The sequence below is a fragment of the Takifugu flavidus genome, chromosome 1 (genome assembly GCF_003711565.1).
Source record: "Takifugu flavidus isolate HTHZ2018 chromosome 1, ASM371156v2, whole genome shotgun sequence".
Lineage (NCBI taxonomy): Eukaryota > Metazoa > Chordata > Actinopteri > Tetraodontiformes > Tetraodontidae > Takifugu > Takifugu flavidus.
Genome location: NC_079520.1, coordinates 11,509,706 through 11,529,007, shown reverse-complemented (window position 1 = coordinate 11,529,007; position 19,302 = coordinate 11,509,706). Strand labels below are relative to the sequence as shown.

The window sequence follows — 19,302 nt, the reverse complement described above, 5'->3', positions numbered from 1 at the left end:
CTTTCGACTGGTGGCCGTAAAGGTTCGAGCTCGTTAAACCTCACACGGTTACAACCATTTGAATCAAATGCAAATCCGCAGGTAAACCTGTGAAAGACTTCAGACGCACCCCACCTGTATAGAAGGAAACCCTCCGGATCACGCCTCATGCAAAGGTGTTTTTAGCCAACTGTAAATTTAAAATTGAAAACATCTCAAATTCTTTGTTGTGTTTGAATAGTTCATTCAGCTCAGTTAAAAAATGGTAGAGGCATGTTTATTTCTGTTACAGGTAAAAATGTATAAAACTTTATTATTGCTCTTTTCACACGTTAAAATGACAGATGAGATTATTCAGCAATGGGAGTTTTGTTGCACAGGAGGAGGCTGAAATGCCACCGCCTTGGAGCTGCCCTGTTGCTGGGGGAGGGGGCGCAGAGGGCATCTGCTTGGCCTTTGAATGCTCAAGTGATTCCTGAGAAAACTAAATTTAGGAGGGGGGTGAGGAGTTTGGGGGAGGGGGGCACTATTTTGCTCAGCCTGTCTGTAATCATTATCCAGGCCTCATTAGCTGTGTGAGGCCGGCCGGGTCAGACAATCACAACACGTGAGGATCCCAATCAAGCTGAAGAGAGAAACTCGTCCCGTTTGAGTGTGATAATCACAACCTGGCATGATGTGCTGATTAGGGACACTCCGCTGCAGGTGAAGGCAGGGTGAGAGAACTCCTGGGGTCGCACTTCACCGCACACATCTCCATCTTGTGACGCTGCACCTTCGCTGCTTTACTGTTGATCCGCAGCAGAGGTTCTGTTTAAGGGGTGAAGGTCCGTTCTTCTTTTTCCTCTTTTTCTGTTGGCGGTAAACATAGTGAGGGAAGACTGGCTCTTCAGGGTGTAGTAGAGGATGGGGACGGCCATGAATCAGTTCACATGATTGTAGAGGTCATAGACTGTAAGATATCATAGTGTGAAGAACAGGAGAGGATCATGACACAGGAAAAGATTCTTTCAGTCCATCAAGCGAATGATTGTTTATTCCAAGAAATGGAATGTTGAGCAGGAAAGCAACAGGCAAAGGGGGGCTGGAAATAGTCTCTCATAGAGGTAGATTAAGAGCAGCTGCAGGCAGAATCATATTTAAATTCATTTATTATTGTTAAAGTTATCAATTCAAATTCAGTATTGACGGTGACTCCAGGTGACCAGCTGACTGGTTGACATTTAGGACATTTCAACGTTCCTCTCCTCTGGCTTTAAGGTGTGAGACCTTTTAAAATTTGGATCATCCAAAAAACTGGAACTGTCTTTCCAGGAAAAAACCACCGGGTTTCATTTTCTATGTGTTAAATTGGATTAATAGTAATGTCAAGTGTATAAAATCCAAATTAAAACCCAGGACACTTGATTCCTCTCTATTCCTTAGCATCTAAGGGCAACAGTCCGCCAGATGGCAACAGCATGTTTGGAAACCCGTCGTGACTCTTCTTCACTCAGACTGAGACATTTTTTTACCCTGAATATTTAATAAAATGAAGTAAAATTGATTGACTGATTGTGGAAGATGTGAATTAATTTCTTCAATTGAAAACACTGTTGTTGCTTGTGTGTGTGTGTGTGTGTGTGTGTGTGTGTGTGTGTGTGTGTGTGTGTGTGGTGTGTGTGTGTGTGTGTGTGTGTGTGTGTTTGTACATGCTAGCAAAGTGAGGACATTTTGACTGGTCTTGATAACTTCAAAGGACCGTTTAAGGGTTAACACATGGGTTTAATGTTGAGGTTAGGATTGGGTTTCGGTTCGGGTTAGGGTCAGGATTGGGGGTTTAGTTAGGATGGTTAGTGTTAGATGAGGAGCTGGGTAATGCATTATGCCTTTGAAAGTTTGTGTGTGTGTGTGTAGTTATGCAACTGTGCCTCCCTCTGGACACCAGTAATGAATTAACTTTTACCCTTTACACCTTCCAGATTTGTTTCATCTCAATTTCTCCCACCTTTGCCCCACCACAGGCTGAGCACTTCATAATCTCTTTATTACCAAAGACTCTCCCACACTTATCAGATCAGCCAAATTATACCCCACCTCTCTGAAACGGATCATTTGTCGAGGCCGCTAACAGTTGCTGTTCAGTTTATAAGTTAAGTCACTAAAAATAATTTTGAAGGAGAGAGATGGAGGCTTGGATCCAGATATCGAACTGATTAAGCATGAATGAATACACACACGCATGCTCATCTTCACCTGAGTGATTGCTGTCATAAAAGCTACCCATTGGTTTGAATTTGGGGGGGTTGCTTATGTTTGTCCCTATTCTATTGGTTTTTAGGATGCAGGATGTCTGAACTGTGCAGCGACACACAATTTTCTGGTATTTGTTTTTTTCTTGGGTCACATTGCACGGGGCCAATATAACAGATCGTTGTTGGATAACGCAGCCTTCAGACTCACCTTTGCTCTGTTAAAGTCCTGTCAGCAGCAGGAGGAAGGAGGGAGGAGGAGGAGGAGGAGGAGGGAAAGCATGAGGGGCCGGAAAGGTTGGAGCTACAATAGAAACTGTGACAGGTGAGTTTCTTCTTCTGTCTGGGAACCCAAGCAGAAAGAGGCAGGTGAGGCTATTTATAAAGGGTAACTTCAAATTAACAGTGAACACTGTCGTACTTGGTGGATCTGCATTGTTCAAGGGTAAACATTCCTAGCAAGGAATTCCTGAGGTTTTGGGATTGTTTGCTATCACCAAATGGTCCAGGAGGCTTATAGAAGAGTATAGATGATGATTTAGCAGCTATTGTTAGTACCAACGTTTGGAAATGCTGATGACCTGTAGGGTTGTGGCATTTGTTAGGGTGTTTTATAGAAATATATAAAAATAAATGATTTTTTCTGTTGTTGAATCTGATGACAAGAGTGATCATTCTAGCAACAGCTAAAAAACTACACAATATTAATACATTATTGAAGTAACAAAGTTTAAAATGAAGTGAATGATATGTACAGCTGTTGATTTACTGTATGTTGGAATGTTTGACTCCTGACTAGAATATAAGGACTATAATTGAAACTTCAGATCTCTTCTGCCTTCACTAAAAAGCAAGTTGATGAAATTAGTGTGAATTCCACTAGAGACGTGGCACCTGTGAGGACGACAAACGGATGTATTAGATTAGGAAATCTGCCTTTGGTTTGAATGGCACGAGAGCATCTGTGTTAAGAAAACAGACAAATGTTTCATATAAATGACCCCTCAATGGGTGAGAATCATCTTTCTACCTGTAGTGCACTGTGTGTGTGGACAGCTCCCTCCCTAACACGACAGATTTACAGTAATAATCAAAGTCCAGGCCCTCCTTATAAAACTTAGCCGTCAGCACAGTCAGCTGGTCCTGCTAACCATTAACTGTCTCTGCTGACCAGGAAGAATATCTTTTCATGTGTTCTTCCAGTTTCTCATATGAAATATCTGTGTTGGAGAGGTGAAGGTGGCAGGAGACGCATTTTAAAGGTTAATGTGTGCAACTTCTTTAGGGTTTTGAGAAGACTTTTTTTAAAAACCTTATCATAACTCCTTATCATAAGGCGGGCATTGGGAGTATCGTCTTAATTACATTATTTGGAGAGAAGCGTGACAACGATCGATATTAAAACCATCTGAACTCCCTCCAATCTCAGGACATGTCTGGATTCAGGCCTAAAGTGATCTCCCTTAACAAGAAGCCGGGCCAAACGTTCGGCTTCTACCTGAGGTCGGAGCACGGCGAGGAGGGTCACCTGATCCGCTGCCTGGAAATGGGAGGCCCGGCTGAACTGGCTGGTTTGAAAGATGGAGACCGACTTCTGCGCGTCAATGGCACGTTTGTTGACGAGATGCCTCACGGTGAGGTAAGCAACAATTCCTGTACAATCCCTGTTATTATTCATTGGACCAGGAATGAAATCACTAAAAGGGGGAAATCACAACCCACCAGACCTGCTGAGCCAGAAACTGCAGCATAAAAGAAACAACTACAGTAAAACGCTGCACACTGATGACAAACGCATGTGTTCAGGCCCCTGCAGATACAACACGCAGTTACAGCTTTGTCTTGACATCATCTTGTTATCTTGTAGCTAAGTTAAACTCTCCATACCAACCTTAAAACACTGGTTAAATGAGTTTGTCCATCTGATGTTTGACTTTATTCAAAAAGCAATACTGCTGTATTACTCAGAGTGAACTGACCTCATCATATCTTACTTTGCGGTGGGGGGGCAGGTGGTGGACATGGTGACAAGCAGCGGAACATCGGTCATATTTTATGTCCTGGATGAAGAGTCGTACAAACAAGCCAAAGCTCAGGGAGTTGACTTGGCCAACCCTCAGAAAACACCAGCTGAAAACAACAAAGTGGGGGCAGCTGTTCCCAAAGCCAAACTCTGCTACCTGGTGAATTCCAGATCAGGCTTCGGGTTCTCTCTCTCCTCAACCGAAGGTGAGTAGCAGAGGTGCACCAACGGTAGCAACATCCACATGCATAATTCAATTTCCCCATGGGGATGAATAAAGCACATCTTAATGTTGAAGCATTGCACATTTATTATCATTTAAAATTATGACAAAAGTCAGCTCTCTTGAGTCAACTTTCTCAGTGGCTTCATCTCATGTCCTGTAACAACTTTAGCTGGTCTGTCGGGGTCTTTACTAAAGTTAATCTAGTCTGGTCTAGTTAAGGATTTAGTCATTTTGTATAACGTACGTCATGCTCAGAATAAAAAAGGAGAATTGCTCAATAATGGTTTAGTACACCCTGCTTCATTTGGAGAGAAAAAAAAGGGTTTTATTCATCCATTTTTAGATATCTGGAGTTCTGATGTCAATGAAAATCTTCCTCTTCTTCTTCACAACTTCTGCATTGTCTTCTCTATAGGCAATCCAGGTATGTTCATCAAACTGGTGGTCCCGGGAAGTGTGGCTCACAATGCCGGCCTCAGCAACGATGACAGGCTGGTGGAGCTTAACGGGGAGAACATTGAAGGCTTGTCACACAGTCAGGTAGTGGAGAAGATGAAGAAGGCTGGCAGCAGTTTGATGTTCCTGGTGGTTGATGCGAAGACAGATGAGTACTACAAGAACAAATCCAAGACAATAGGGGTTTGGCTAGCCTCCATCAAGCATCTCCCACACAAGCCACGGGTGGCGGACCTAAGCAAGGGGCCGACGGGCTTCGGATTCTCACTCAGTTATGAGCAGAACAAAGACGGTAGGGCCACAATTGCACGGTAACTAGAATTCCCTGTTATTGTGAAGAGTCAGCGGGGAGCTGATGGCTTGCATGTGATTTGCAGGACACTTTATCAAAGATATTGAAATCAACAGCCCAGCACAAAGTTCAGGATTGAAGGAAATGGACAGGCTGGTCGCTGTTAATGGCAAGGAGGTGGACAGCTGGACCCATGACCAGGTCGTGGACTTGATCAGGCAGAGTGGCCAAAGCTGCTGCTTCCTAGTCATGGACAAATTCACAGACAAAATGTATAAGCTGGTGAGTGGCGGCGCTGCAGGATATCCTGAATGTGAAGCGAAGGCCTCCTTTATAACGATGCCCTTCTGTCTCTCACAGGGAAACGTGCCCCCTCTGCTCTTCCTTGATACTCTGAATGATCCCAGCTTACCTCCCAGTTACTCAGAGGCCCTGTACTTACCTACACATGCCCAACCATCCACTCCAGAACCAGAGAGGAGAGAAGAGCTCAAGCCAAAACTGTGCAGGATGCAGAAGAGCTCAGGGAGCTTTGGTTTTCACCTAAATGGCATAGAAGGGAAAGATGGACACTTCCTCAGTGAGGTAAGGATGATTACAACTGTACTCCCAATGGCAGTTTTAAACTCTGCGGGTCTTTTTGACAGGTGGTGAAGGACAGAGCAGCTGATGTGGCAGGTATAAAAGACGGGGACATCCTGGTGGAGATCAATGGAATAAACGTGGAGAAGAGAAGCCACGGTGAGGTGGTAGAAATGATCCACCTGAGCGGAAACTCTCTGGAGATGCTGGTGGCTACAAAGAGCGTTTATAACCAGCTCAAAGCCAACGGAGTGAACATTACAAGCCAGCTGCTAGGAGAGTGTCCTGAGGTCCAGGTCCAGTCCACAGAAACCAACAGAGACGAGAGGCACAAGGACAACTCCAGGCCTGAAACCCCCACTGAAGCAGCCAGAGAGAGGGTGCGTGACTTCATTCCAGTTTTACACATTTAGCCTAAATATTGGTGCCCATTTCAGTACTTACTCTCTTTATTCCACGTTGGACAAGTCTGGCTTTGCTTTCTGCTACTTCGCCTGATTGCCCAGTTTCATGTCCCTCACTGATGATTTTCTTCGTGTACGATCCCTGACCTGTTGCCTTCGTGTGTCCTCTCTTCCAGACCTCATCGTCTTCATCTGAAGACAGTCTTGATGAGAAATTGTAACCGGACCTCCAACCTGCTCACGCTTGTCAACATCAGTCACAGCTAAACAGAATCCTGTGTTCAGAACAGATTAATATTTTGACTGTACAACTGTCCGAGTGATCATTTAGAGATTACCAGTGTGTCCATGAATGCTTCTGTTATTTACAAACATAAACAAATGTCCAAAGCTTTGACCTTTATGACCTTTCCTGAATTTGTCTCCATGCTAAAACTGTTTTTTTATTTGTTGCTTTCATTTTTAAATTAACAAAAAAGCAAATAAATGATGAATGACAGTTTCCATGAATGCAAATAAATACATACGCTCTACAAAGGAGGCATTTCTTTATTATTATTATTAAGTTACATCAAAATGATATCGTGGCCTTCATACTGTTAGTTTACACCTCAATGAAAGTCAGAACCAGGACTCGCTGCGTTTGGCAGCTCCAGTGTGGAAAAAGGAACAACACAAATAGAGAGAAAGCAGATCATTTGCAACATAACATTCATTTGCTTTCTGAACTGATTGATTTGACATATTTTATTTTAAAGTCTATTCCTCGTGAGTTTCTCATATCTTGGATCCAACATTAAACTATTCCTGATTCAGGAAGAGGCAGTCCACATATGTAGTGCATTTATGTGTACTACAAGAGTTTGGGATCTCCTTAAAATTCAAACAATCCAGTAGGAAATCAGAGGCTCATGTGCTTCTCTGGGGCCTGCTTGTGAGCAAGATAGAGGAAGAGGATGCTGGACAGGGCGCTAACCAGGAAGATGACATCAAACCATCGGTGGTAGAAGTTGAACTGGAGCTCCCCCAGGACCTCTGTGACTATGGAGCGATATTCCAGAGGCATGCTCATACGCATCAGCAGCACAGAGGACACGAAATACATCCCCTGAAAGAGGAAAGGCTTTGCTTCTTCTGTTGTCCACAGGTTTCAAGATGAGAACAGTGCAAAGCAACATACTCACCATGATCTGAGCAAGGACCAGCACAATTACATTGGAGGATTTGCTGCTTGATATTGCATAGAAGAACTAAAAACAAAGGACAAGCACTGTTTTGAAAACTGGTATGACTGACAGAGTCATTTCAACAATGTTTTACCTTTGTGAGAGTAATAAGTAAGCCACGAATGGAGGTAACAATTATGATTCCCACCAGTATGAAGGAGATGTGCTGGGACCAGAACTTTACCTGATACGTGGAGAAAAAAAAAGGACTGAGGTGAAAGGGGACATAGGAGCTCATTTTATTTTGACATGTGAAGGCTGAAAACACAATGAAATAAAGGGGAGAAGTGTTTATAAAGCTATTACAACAAAGTTTACTGCTGAGGAAGGAGGAAAAGAGGAGATAACTCGACAACGATTATCTTTACAGCAGGGCGTCAGGACACGTGACGGATGGAAAGTGTGTGTGGGTCTCACATCAAACTGGATGCCCAGGTAGTTCACTGTGATTTCAATACCCCTCGTCACTGGGTCCGTTTTCCCCACTCGATCAAACACAATGTTTATTGTGGCCTGAAGAAAGAGACGAGAGCAGTTGCCAAGTAAACACCATCAGCAGATTACTATCATTGTTCATGTTAAAGAGGTCCTGACTCCTGAAGACAACGGTAATCTCTGCAGACATTTTTGAATAATTCATTACCTGATGATTTATTAATATATCAGTTATTCAGAGCTGAGAAGATTTCTGTGAAGCATCAACGTGTAAAACTGTCTCTTAAACCATAAAATCATTGGGCAACAGGCCCTTTGGACTCAACACTGGATATATAAGGGAATAGGAAGCACAGAGACAGTGCAGAGGTCATCAAACATTCTCACCATGAAAATTTTCCAAACACAATAGATGGAAAAGAAGTAGCCGAGGAAGTTGAAGTATTTGCCTTGGAATGTCTTTGAGTACTCGATTCGCTCCTAAAAGAAGCACAAGTTGGACTAATTAAACTGGTATCTAAAATATGCATGCAAAACATATATTTACAATATTAAAAGTATGAACTCCAGAAAAATGTGAAAACTAGGAACATTAGAGAGACTCATGTTGTGGGACTACTGTGCTTGAACTGACTATATTATGGGATAATTTCAGAACTAACAACAGTAAATACATTTATTAGGTGCGCTGAAAAATACCTATTAAAACAGTGGAAGAGATGCCATGATACTGCAGAGGATAAGATGCCTATTTCAGTTGCAAGCTAATATTAAGCTATATAATTTACATTTAGAAGAATGACAAAAGAGGCCCGTGTGTCTCATGTGGTTGTGTCACCTTGGTGGCCTGCAAGTCAACAGTCTCAAGAAAAAGCTGTCGACTGAGTTCCTCTAGAGCATCGACCTCCTGCTGAATCAGAGAAAGGTCTGGTATGATGAAATTAAGGCTTGACAACCTATTCTACACATAATGTATTGGAATCAAAACCAGTGACCAAGGTGTTAAACAGCATTCAGGATACTCTCGCTGCCTGTTTGTGTGGAAGTAACGCTCTTGATCATGCCCCAGAAGCCCGTCTGCTTGTTCTGGTCTTCCCCTCGCTGGTACATCTGCCTCCGTGTCATTGCAATCCTAAACACAGAGATCTAAAGTTATGGACAAACATTGATTTTCCCGCCAATAAATGAATCCTTTTTTTTTTTTAAACCTACCGTTTCTTCTTGCTGACAATCATGTCCATAGTCTGGAGGAGGCGTCTCTCCAGGGCAAGAATGTCACTGTCTGTGACATTTCTGTACAATATGCACAGAGCTTAGTATAGGAAGACGTAGGCATCAAGCAACAAGAGGGAGGCACTAAATAAACTGATGCATAAGCAGAAGTGGATAGAGGACAGCTTACCTGAGGAAATAGGACATGTACGTGTATGGACAGTTGACAGCACCAAACCCAGACAATAAAGCCATGAGTGTGACTCCGATCACACCGACACGACTGATCAGCTGCTCAATGGACAGGATGCCTGAAGAAAGAAATAACCCAAGATTGAAAACAAACACTGGTGTTTATGACATTGTTCTTTATACATTAATGCAATTTAAAAAAGAATTTGGGCACAAAGGGAGAGAAGTGTGCATAATTACCATGTTTAGGGCTCAGGATGGGAAATGGGTCTCCCAATTTCCAGAAGAAATACATGAAAGTAAACCAAACCATACAAGCAAAGAGAAGCCTCTGACGATGCACTAGAAATACACAAAACAAGTGTCACATTTGTAAAAGAGCATTTCTCATTTGTAGGGTTTTTTCTACACTCACTTAGCTGCACTTACACAGGCGTATGTTGCTGACAACAAAGTAGCCAATATAAAAAGGCACCACAAAAATAAGCACAAGCAGTATCACGTACAAATTGAGTTTCCAGTGGAAATACCTGGAACTGTAGCAAAGATACAAGGATTAGAAACTCTCATCTTTAATAAATACATGCAAACAATAACTCCAAAAAGTACAATTTCACATTTTAAAGTGTACTCTGCAGAAAACACACTTACCTACTACTTAAGGCACCAAGAATCTCAAAGATTATAAGCTCAAACATAGTACATGAAAATGCAAATGTGACAGAAAAAACCACTTGGACAATGTACTGCCGCACCTATTAACAAACACACAAAAGTCAAGACCGTTAGCACAGAGAAACTTCTTCTCTAGGAGCTACTGAAATCACAAGAAATCATTTAGATCATTTAAAGAAATCTCCTGCAATGACACCATACCTCATAATCTTTAAACAGCTGCCGCATAAAGAATAACCAGCCAAATCCAAAAAACAGCACCTGTGTTGGAGTAAGTTAAGATTATTTCAAAGAAAGAAGAATTTATATTGATACCGTTTTAAGTTAATGCTAATATGAGACTAGAAAAACCCAAATATACAGACAGTAAGATGTAAAATATATTTATGCACATCGACTAGTTGTATCTAATACTAGTCTTCTCGTTTCCTCACATGCAAACCTCTGCAAAAGTAGTCATTTATTTTGGCTGACAACATGCACGTTTTCACAGTTTAAACACGAACACCACACTTGATTAATAAAGGTGTATGAGAAACAAGTCAGTAAAATATTGGCTGACAATAGCAAAAGACATTAGTATTGGTTACTATTATTTTGCTTAAGGATATATTTTAATTATTGAATACATTCGTATATTTTGAATTACTGAACTTTAGGGGGAAAATGCGACTGCATTGACTCTCTGACCTAAACACCACAATTAAATGTATAAAGCAAAATCAACCTTAATAACGCAATACGACGTTTAAAACTGAGATGCACCAGAATGTGGTGACATTCATAAACTGATTTAATTAACAAGAACCTGTAATCTGTGACAGATTAACAAAATATAAAATGAGTAAGATTTACAAACGTATTACCTGTGAGGTGAACATGATGACTGAGTCCACAAAAAACGACATGACGTAGGTCTTAAAGTCTTATTTTTAAAAATACTGAGTAAGTGCAGCAAGAGCTGCAGCCCCTTCAACAAATTTTAAATAGATCAGGAAATGGATGGAAAGCGTACGAAATGTTTTTATGCTGCTATAATGGACTCATTTTGGCAGAATTTGCTGTTCAACTGTCAATATCAACGTTTCCCACTCACATAATCAATATGCGTCCGATAACATATATCCGTCGCAAAGTTGTGACGTCATCAAATAACAGTAGACTGCGCTGAAAACAATTTTATCATACTCTTTAGAGTAAATATAAATGTGATAAAATATATACAATTTTATATGCACGATCATTACTGATGTATGTATGTATGTACCACTTTTAGCGTTGTAAATAATAAGTTCGTCTTTTGAAAGTGTAATTTCTGATATCACCAGCAGAGGTCGACATCAGCTGACAAAGATAATTAAAAGTATTATTTTACTTGTGTATCTATGGAGTGATACTACTTTTGACGTATGTTTTCAAAAAACGAATCAAAGAAAATATGATTGCGACGAATCCCGCTACTTGTACTTATTAGTCAAAGATTCGCGACATGAGGGGGCGCTGTTTAGGTGATCCGACCCTGCGACTCTCACCTCCATTCAGTCAGCTCGGGATTGCGCTTGTCGGTGGCGGCTGTGCTGGCGGTGCAGCGCAGAAAGGAGTCTGATGTGCAGAGATATTTTGCGACTCTCTTTGGAGTGATGTTTCTAAAGGCCAGTGTGTCGTGAGGATGGACAACATATTGTAAACGTAGGACATCAGCTGCCTTTTATTGGGTTTTTTTTTAAGACTTTTTTAAAAATAACAATTAAGGAAAGTTCAGGTGAGTATCTTATCTTATTATTATAACCGATGAACAGAGCATATTAAAAAGTAACGTTTCATACTACAGATTATTGGCAATTCAAAGTATAAACGCCTCAGCCTCTTCCTGCGGCCCATTGCTCAGAACCAATTTATATTTAATACTTTACAGTAATTTAAAGGAGATCATTTTTGCAGTGAGGCCATACGCTCAGGGTGTTGTTTAGCAAATTAAAGTTCTTTCTTCTTAAACATTTCAGTCACCTCCAAATACCCATTTAATGAGACATGAAGAAGATGATGGTCAAAGGTTTGCATGTGTGTTTACTCTTTTTGGTGGTAGGAAGGCTGCAGGGTGAGTATCAAGAAAAATACTATAATAAAATAAGTAAGGTGTATATATATAATGTTTTATATAATTATATATGATTCCCAATTATAGTTTTTTTGTTTTGATTTATGTATAAGGCAGAGTAACGGCTCCAGCGCGTCTGGAAGCACCCGTGGAGAAGCCTTTCACTTTAACTTGCAGTGTTTCACGGGATCGAGGTGAGTCTCTGAGGTGGGTGCACTGGCTGGATGTCCAGAACCAGACCCTGCTGAGCTACCAGCCTGGCCAAAAAGACAGCGTGAGTGGACAACAACACGTGGAGCTCGCCTCTTCCCCAAAAGACACCTCCGCCATAACCATCCGCAGGGTGGGCTTCCGTGATGAAGGCTGCTACACCTGCATCTTCGACATTCACCCGTCTGGTTCAAAGCAGGGTCGCACCTGCCTCACTGTCACCTGTGAGTACCAGATTCAAGTCCCACTCGACAACGTGAAACTTGTTCTTGATGTCACTCTGCATGTAAACATCTACATTTAGACACATATTGTTTTCTGTATCTTTCATAGTCCTGTACAAAACACCTGCCGGTGGGGGGGCAGTAAGGATTTTCAATCTTACCTGCATATGTCAATAATTTGCCTGTGATACTGATGAACAGACGGCCATGAACCAGGTGGGAGTCGCCTGACGTCATGGCTGCTCCCTGAACCTTTATCATGGCTGCTGGATGCGAGACAAGAAAAGAAAAAGTCCCGTTCATCCGACCACAGGTCGAGCCGTTATTATTCCCCAAGATATCATAAATCCAAGGCAGACAGGATTTTTGTTTCTCATGTGGCTGCATTTATGACATAAGTTGGATGCCTGTACTAAAAAAACAACTGAATACTTCCAGGGAATAAATTCCAGGGAAAGCTTCTCCCCCTAAACATCATTTTGTGCAGAAATCCCAAACCTCTGAACACAATTCTGTGAGCCTGCTGAGGTTCAACCAGTTATGTTAATAAAAAATCTGTGGAGCGGCAAGAAAAGCGGAGCTTACTTATTCTAACCGCAAACAGCTGTTCCAGCTTCCAGAGCCTTGTTCTCCTTAGCTGCCTCATGTTGCTGAACATGAGCTCTCCAGGTTTTCCTGCTCTGTCTCCGTGCTCTTTCTTTCACCCTCATCTTTTATGCTCTCCCTCTGTTGTGGCCTCTTTTCTTCCTCCAGCACAAGTCACAGCCGACCGCAACAAGACAGCGGTGAGGGGAAAGAAGGCGTCCCTCTCGTGTTCCTATGGGCTGCCTGAAAAGGTCGAGCAGGTCGTGTGGAGACACAACCCTGAGCAGGGAGACTCCAAGGAAGTGGCCTCTTTCGCCAAGCGAAGTGACCCCATGATAGAGCCCCCATACCAGGGGAGAGTCTGGCTGAGCCCCTCGTTGTCTGACAGTCAGCTCACCATCCAGCCTGTCGCCGTCCAGGATGAAGGCTGCTACACTTGTGTCTACCACACATATTCCGATGGGCCGAAAAGCGCCACCGTCTGCCTCTCCACTTTTGGTAAAAATCACTTTTTGTTAGCCTGTCTTGTCATTTCCAGACAACAAACTCCTCAGGATTCACTAGTCCAGAAGTAAAGTAATCCACCCATAGGTGGTGCTGCAAACATCAACTTTTAAACATCTCGAATAGGCTTAAAGTGTACTCAAAATTCTTTTTAGGCTGCTTCTTTTTCCCGCAGATCATCAATATTCTAATTATTCTTTTGGTTTGGCCTGCACAGAAAAAACAAACGAAGATAATTACTGTATTTATCTATCGAAGTTACTCATATTGAAGAGAAATAACGACCTAATGAATGACCAGTTGCTGCTTTATTCCAAGGTGATTCCCTTAAATTAAGATATATATTTTAATGCAACCCAAACAACCTGTGAAGTTCAAAGAAAAAAATATTTTAATTTTAGACTCAAAAAAAATGAGCAAAACTCCAGACTATGAAGCCCCAATAGCCACTTAACACCATCATATTCCATTACAGGCTGTAGATTTCCAAAGGAATCACACATGAACAAACACCACACAGGTCAGAGCAAATGTTACCAGTGTGTTTGCTCTAGTTGTTACTACAGTCATTATGTGCTTTGATCGCTCTGATGCCAATTGTGATTAATTATAGGGCTTCATGACAGGATCTGGTGGGAAAATTCAGACCTGCGTTTGAGTGAGGACTGTCGGAGAGACAAGTATTCCAGGATTTAGCCAGGAATGTTGTAGCTGGTGAATGTTTGCACAGCATAGCCGGGCTAAGCTGCTGGTGGTTTGAACACACAAACACGGAACAATGTGCTCGTATAAGGAAGGGAGGATTGAAAAAAGGACAGAGGCAGGGAGTGAGGGCCTGATGCATGACTGCGTCAGTGTTTGTAGCGCACACTGCTTCTCTTTGTGCTTTGTCTCTCGCTATTCCAACCACTGGCTTTCCCACTTTTCTCCTGTTCCCTTTATTTGCCCAGACAGATCTGCTTTTGTTTGCGATCGAGCCGTACACTTTGTGTGGCATTGAGTGGCATGATTAGCATTTATTCCACCATTAGCATTTATTCCACCATTTTTAAATTCACATCAGTGGACATCAGTGGGTGCAAGATCTCACAGCTGATGGCGCCCCTGCTGTCAGAAGGTGACCTCTTGTGTCAAATCCACGAGCGTCTTCTGCCCCTGGTCATAAGTTGCATCTTACTCAGCAATAACTTTTCCGCGCCTACACTTTTCCTAAAGAAAAGACTGATGTTAAGGATGATGCTGGTAGCTATTCAGTAAATGGTCGTTGGTCACGTCAGTCAGAGATGCAGATGCAGTAATGACAAAACATCAAACTTAAAGTGCTCCAACACTTGATTAAAACTTGATCGTGTTACGATTTACATTGCATCTCTTTTAGGAGAAATCATAACTAACACCAATCAGAACACCCCGCCCCCAACCCCCGCCCCCACCCCCCATCATTCCCGTTATAAGATAGAGTTTTCTCTCTGATATGGTGTGAATTTTATTGTAATTGCACTGAGAATTGATAATCTAACTCTGAAAATTGACTTCAACATTGAGGGCCGGATATCTGCAGCTAAACATAGTCAGGCCAATAAAAATGTTCTCCCTTCCAACGTCGCACATTCCAGAGTTCACCCGGAGCACAGCAAATTAAAGCCAGGCAGATATTTACTTGCAGATCTTAGGGGTGCAGGAATTCACGTACCGTGTCTGCTCCAAAGCTTTGTACCTTTCCCCTGTCTCATCTGCAGCAGATTAGCCAAAAATGAAACACAAACTGTAGCACAATCTCTATAATAGCTCACAATATTACTATTATTTTTAATACCCCCAGTGGATCCTTCTTGTTTGTTATGCTTTAAAAGTTCCAGATGTTTTATTATGTTATCTATATGCCCAAATTGTTGAACAAAATAAGTAACACTTGCATTATTTGCGAAAGAAAACATGTTTCTCATCACGATTCTGCTTCTTTTCCTTCCTGCCAGTGCTGCCCAAACCTCAGGTGAGCTACAAAACTACCTCTCCAGGTGTGATCGAAGCCAACTGCACCTCTGTGTCGCGGCCTCCTGCTGAGATAGTGTGGAACGTGGAGAGGGACAATCGCACCATGGGTGCCCCTGTGGCAACGCATCATCCCCAGGGTGACGGGACCACCCTGGTCATCAGCACACTGATGGTGCAATCCGGCCTGTTGAAAGACGTGTCTGTCAAATGTTTGGTGCACCACAAAGGGCTTGAGACGCCAATTGCTGTTTCCATGAACACCAAAAGTGAGTTGGCGTCGCTGCACCAGCAAACAGACTTGTAGAGCTGATGCCTGCTATTCGTTTTACTGCCAGTAGAGGGAGACAGAAGCTCAGCTCTGCTGGTTAAACTGAATGTGTACAGAGTGTGCACGATTAAAGTTACTGCTTCTAAACGAGGGCAGATCACACAGCACGCCTAAACGTACTATCATTTAATTCATTAATGTCTGTTACTCTCCTCAGTTGGGACGGCCCTCACCATCCTCATCTCAGTCACCACGGTGGCGGCTCTGTTGGTCATGTCTCTCTGCTTCTGTCTTTGGAAGTGTTTCTTGCGCAAAGAAGGTTAGGTTAACAAGCTATTCCATGTCAGATTGAACTACCGGTAATATCCAAGGAGGGAAACAAAGATTCATAATGTCCTGCTACAGGGCAGAGGCAGGTGTGCAGAAGTGCACCCTCTCAAACATTTCTCCAAATCCAACTCAGTACATGTCACATTAATTTGACAATCCAGGGTTTGTTGGCTCTCGTCCACAGTTTTTACTACCTCTCATGAGCGACAGCAGCTGGCTTTGTGGCTACTAAAGCTAACTTCTTTGATTAGCTTTAGTAGCTTCATAGTTTTGTGACTATACTGCACTCCTTTTGCACTTTATTTGCAACATTAATTGCTGTTAGGTCTTAAGGCCATCTTTATCATTTTTATTTTTTGTCTTATGCTTAACCCCATCCTTTAAGTTCCATCTGAGGTAAGATAATGTCTTTGTCATAAACAAGTACCGTATATCTTCTTTTCACATCTTTTGAAAAAACCCAGTTATAAAACAGTTATTTATTTCCTGTGAGGAAGACGTTAGCCAACAAACCCAGACTCTTCCTGTTGTCTCACAGGTCTCATACATTTGACTGTTATTAATATTTAAAGGGTGGCCAACCAAAACAACTTACACTACTCTGAAATAGGACTTTTATCTGACACAATTATTTGAAATGTATAAATGAACTTTACCATTATTTCCTTAAGTATAATTTGACGATGAACGTCTTTAAAAAGGATTTGTAGTCTTTTTTTCTTGTGCACTTTCAACAACCCATTTTATCGGTTAATTTGTTTTCACCTCTCCTGTGTTCTTCATGCCACCCGAGGGTCCTGTTTATATCTGTCTTGTAGTTCATAGTGGGGATTTCCCCCTCTGATCATCTGGCCACAGTTCTGATGTGAATGAGTTCACATATCATTATTAAAACGAGCCAAAAGAAGCGTGCGCGGACATCTTCCTCCCTTCTGTGCTGTAACCTCTCGTGTCTCTTTCTGTGTTTCTCTACAGTGGATTAATCTTTCGGCTGAGGCTGAAAGCTTGAGAGCCAGAGAAGTTCTGTTTTCCCTCCAGCACCATCATCAGGTTCCGACTGTCAAATACAATCCAGTTCATGAGCACCAAATATCCTGTCACATTTGTTTCTCCAGAGGGTGCTCAGCCTCTGTGAAGACGTGATGACGGCGTCACGCCTCATGAAGAGACTTCAACACTGATGGACAGGTTACAAAGATAGCTCACCCAAAAGGTTCACTTTATCACCACAGGGGTGAGAGGTCACAAAGTGAACATGGGAAGATAAGATTTGAAAAAAAGACAAGTTTATTTACACCTGCAGAGAATAGATATGTAGTGAATTTCAATTTTTAAATTCACTAATTCCTGTAAATACAGTGTTTTTTCCTCTGATCCATATATGACTTGTATTTAAAATACTGTAATCTGTTTTTTTCTATATTGTGTCTTTATATGTCCAGTCAAAAGGTATTTACCTTAATGAATCAACTCTAAAATACACAATAAATGGATTCTTCTAACAACTGTGACTGTGGCTTTGATGGTTCCCCTCTGAAGGAATGCACATCCCATTGGCTCCGTAACGTCAGACCAGTTCAGGAGTTCATGCGTGTGAAGGATGAGCGTCCAGGTGCCGAATGCCCTGGAGATCCACTGTGCCTCTAAAACTACGCCTGCTAAGTCTTAAACACATGTAGGGAACTCTCATAAGGTCACACCAAAGCACATGAGAAATACCTACCTGGGTTACAACAGCAGTGGCTTTCAGCCTTGCTGCTTTATTTGGACACGATACCTTCAGCAATCATAAAAAATCCCTCTTTCTGTGTGGTTTATCAGCCTGATAATTACAGAGAATAATTCTACAGTTAACAGAAATAAACCAATGCAATTGTGAACAAAACAGTAGTTACAGTTCCATAGACTGGAGGAATTCCACAAATATAAAAACTTGACCGTTCTCTGCATTCCTTCTGTGGTTCCATTGTGGAGCTGAACTGAAATTCCCGTCTTTTGCAGCAATGTGGTTTCCAGATGCTCTTTTTTTTTTCCTTACACATTTTTATCCTGTGCCAGAACTTCTCATGAAAAACACCGTTAACTATTACCTGTCTTCTTCCATCATTACCAAATCTGCTAATTGCTGCTCCTCATACCAGAGTTCCGGGTGTTCTTGGTGTGTAATCTTCACACACGTGAGTCTGTTGTAGTTTATAATATGAGTTATAAGCCAACAACAGCGTGGAGTCATCGAGTCTCACCCCTCCAGTGTCCATTTCTGTGATGTGTGTTTCAACGTGTGCATTTCACTTCAGGAGGTTGCAGATCTGTGCACTTAAATATGTAAAGCTGGAATCCTTTAAAATGTGGACTTTACATCTGAAGATTGGATAGATTTATGAGTTTAAAAAAAGAGGTGATGTTAATTTTACCTGGCGTTTCGGCTCAATCATCAGGCAGATGTTGCTCATCTAATTTCCCTTTTCTGTGGATCAATAAAGAATTGTTCTTTATTGGTGGAACTGAATCAATATGAACCCAGAAGGGCTTTTTCCAAGCGTCCAGATGTTTGCAGTGTTCTGACGAGATGGTCTTCTGATCAGCCTGCATACCCCTCTGCATCATCACATGTGTTTTAGATCCAAAACACATTGTTAGTGAAGCCTAACGTTGGTCACGAAACCTGAAGTTGCAAAAAATATTAAAAATAAGTATGAGAGGAAAAGACAAAGGAAGTCCAAACATTCAAAAGGTGCACAAAATATCATAACAACAGAGAACAGACATGACAAGGAAGTGGCCAGAAAGTGGCAATAAATTGTAGCAGCCAAACAGTGACTTTAAATGTGCAGAGCTCTCATGTCATGTCTTTTATATCTATATCCCAGTATTAGGCCAGTTCTAACAATTCTGTCCAAATTACAAACAAAACCAAAGTGAACGTTTGTTACTATGCAGTAACAGTCATGAATGCTAATTTTTAAATAAGGAGTACATTTACCACGAACCACAAATGTCACATGTACATGTGAGAAGAGAAAAAGTTAAGTTGAAGTTTCACCACTTCCTGCCTCCCTATTTTGTAAATTAGAGCTCATCACTGTGTACACAGGCTATGACAGGACAGAGTTTACGGGGCCTCCATCAGGTAACTTTTCTTGTCAGGCCTGTTG

The 19,302-nt window shown here is 41.8% G+C and overlaps 3 protein-coding genes across 6 annotated transcripts; 2 read left to right on the top strand and 1 right to left on the bottom strand.

Moving 5' to 3' along the window:
* Positions 1-2,457: 2,457 nt before the first annotated feature.
* On the top strand, positions 2,458-6,730 carry pdzk1 (PDZ domain containing 1). 3 transcript variants are annotated; one of them, XM_057041113.1, is made up of 8 exons: positions 2,458-2,535; positions 3,640-3,849; positions 4,223-4,439; positions 4,875-5,207; positions 5,293-5,489; positions 5,568-5,792; positions 5,855-6,169; positions 6,370-6,730. In XM_057041113.1, exons 2-8 carry the CDS (start codon positions 3,643-3,645, stop codon positions 6,412-6,414), a joined length of 1,539 nt encoding a protein of 512 aa, XP_056897093.1. In that variant the 5' UTR covers positions 2,458-2,535; positions 3,640-3,642; the 3' UTR covers positions 6,415-6,730. The 3 variants fall into 3 exon arrangements, with proteins under 3 accessions (XP_056897093.1, XP_056897078.1, XP_056897084.1); XM_057041098.1 differs by having other exon boundaries at positions 2,467-2,579; XM_057041104.1 differs by lacking the exon at positions 2,458-2,535 and adding an exon at positions 2,552-2,575.
* si:ch73-390b10.2 (Golgi pH regulator) lies at positions 6,727-11,055 on the bottom strand. Its single transcript, XM_057041123.1, has 14 exons — positions 10,800-11,055; positions 10,135-10,194; positions 9,910-10,013; positions 9,688-9,794; positions 9,499-9,600; positions 9,257-9,377; positions 9,067-9,147; positions 8,877-8,986; positions 8,693-8,781; positions 8,242-8,334; positions 7,837-7,932; positions 7,514-7,603; positions 7,378-7,443; positions 6,727-7,301 (listed from the first exon to the last, which is right to left on the bottom strand). Exons 1-14 carry the CDS (start codon positions 10,839-10,841, stop codon positions 7,095-7,097), a joined length of 1,368 nt encoding a protein of 455 aa, XP_056897103.1. The 5' UTR covers positions 10,842-11,055; the 3' UTR covers positions 6,727-7,094.
* A 414-nt stretch (positions 11,056-11,469) lies between these two features.
* zgc:113337 (uncharacterized protein LOC503741 homolog) lies at positions 11,470-17,652 on the top strand. 2 transcript variants are annotated; one of them, XM_057041134.1, is made up of 7 exons: positions 11,470-11,695; positions 11,937-12,031; positions 12,149-12,465; positions 13,219-13,548; positions 15,531-15,815; positions 16,035-16,136; positions 17,123-17,652. In XM_057041134.1, the coding sequence occupies exons 2-7, from the start codon at positions 11,958-11,960 to the stop codon at positions 17,128-17,130; spliced, it is 1,116 nt and encodes a 371-aa protein (XP_056897114.1). In that variant the 5' UTR covers positions 11,470-11,695; positions 11,937-11,957; the 3' UTR covers positions 17,131-17,652. The 2 variants fall into 2 exon arrangements, with proteins under 2 accessions (XP_056897114.1, XP_056897125.1); XM_057041145.1 differs by having other exon boundaries at positions 12,145-12,465.
* The last annotated feature ends 1,650 nt before the right edge of the window (positions 17,653-19,302 follow it).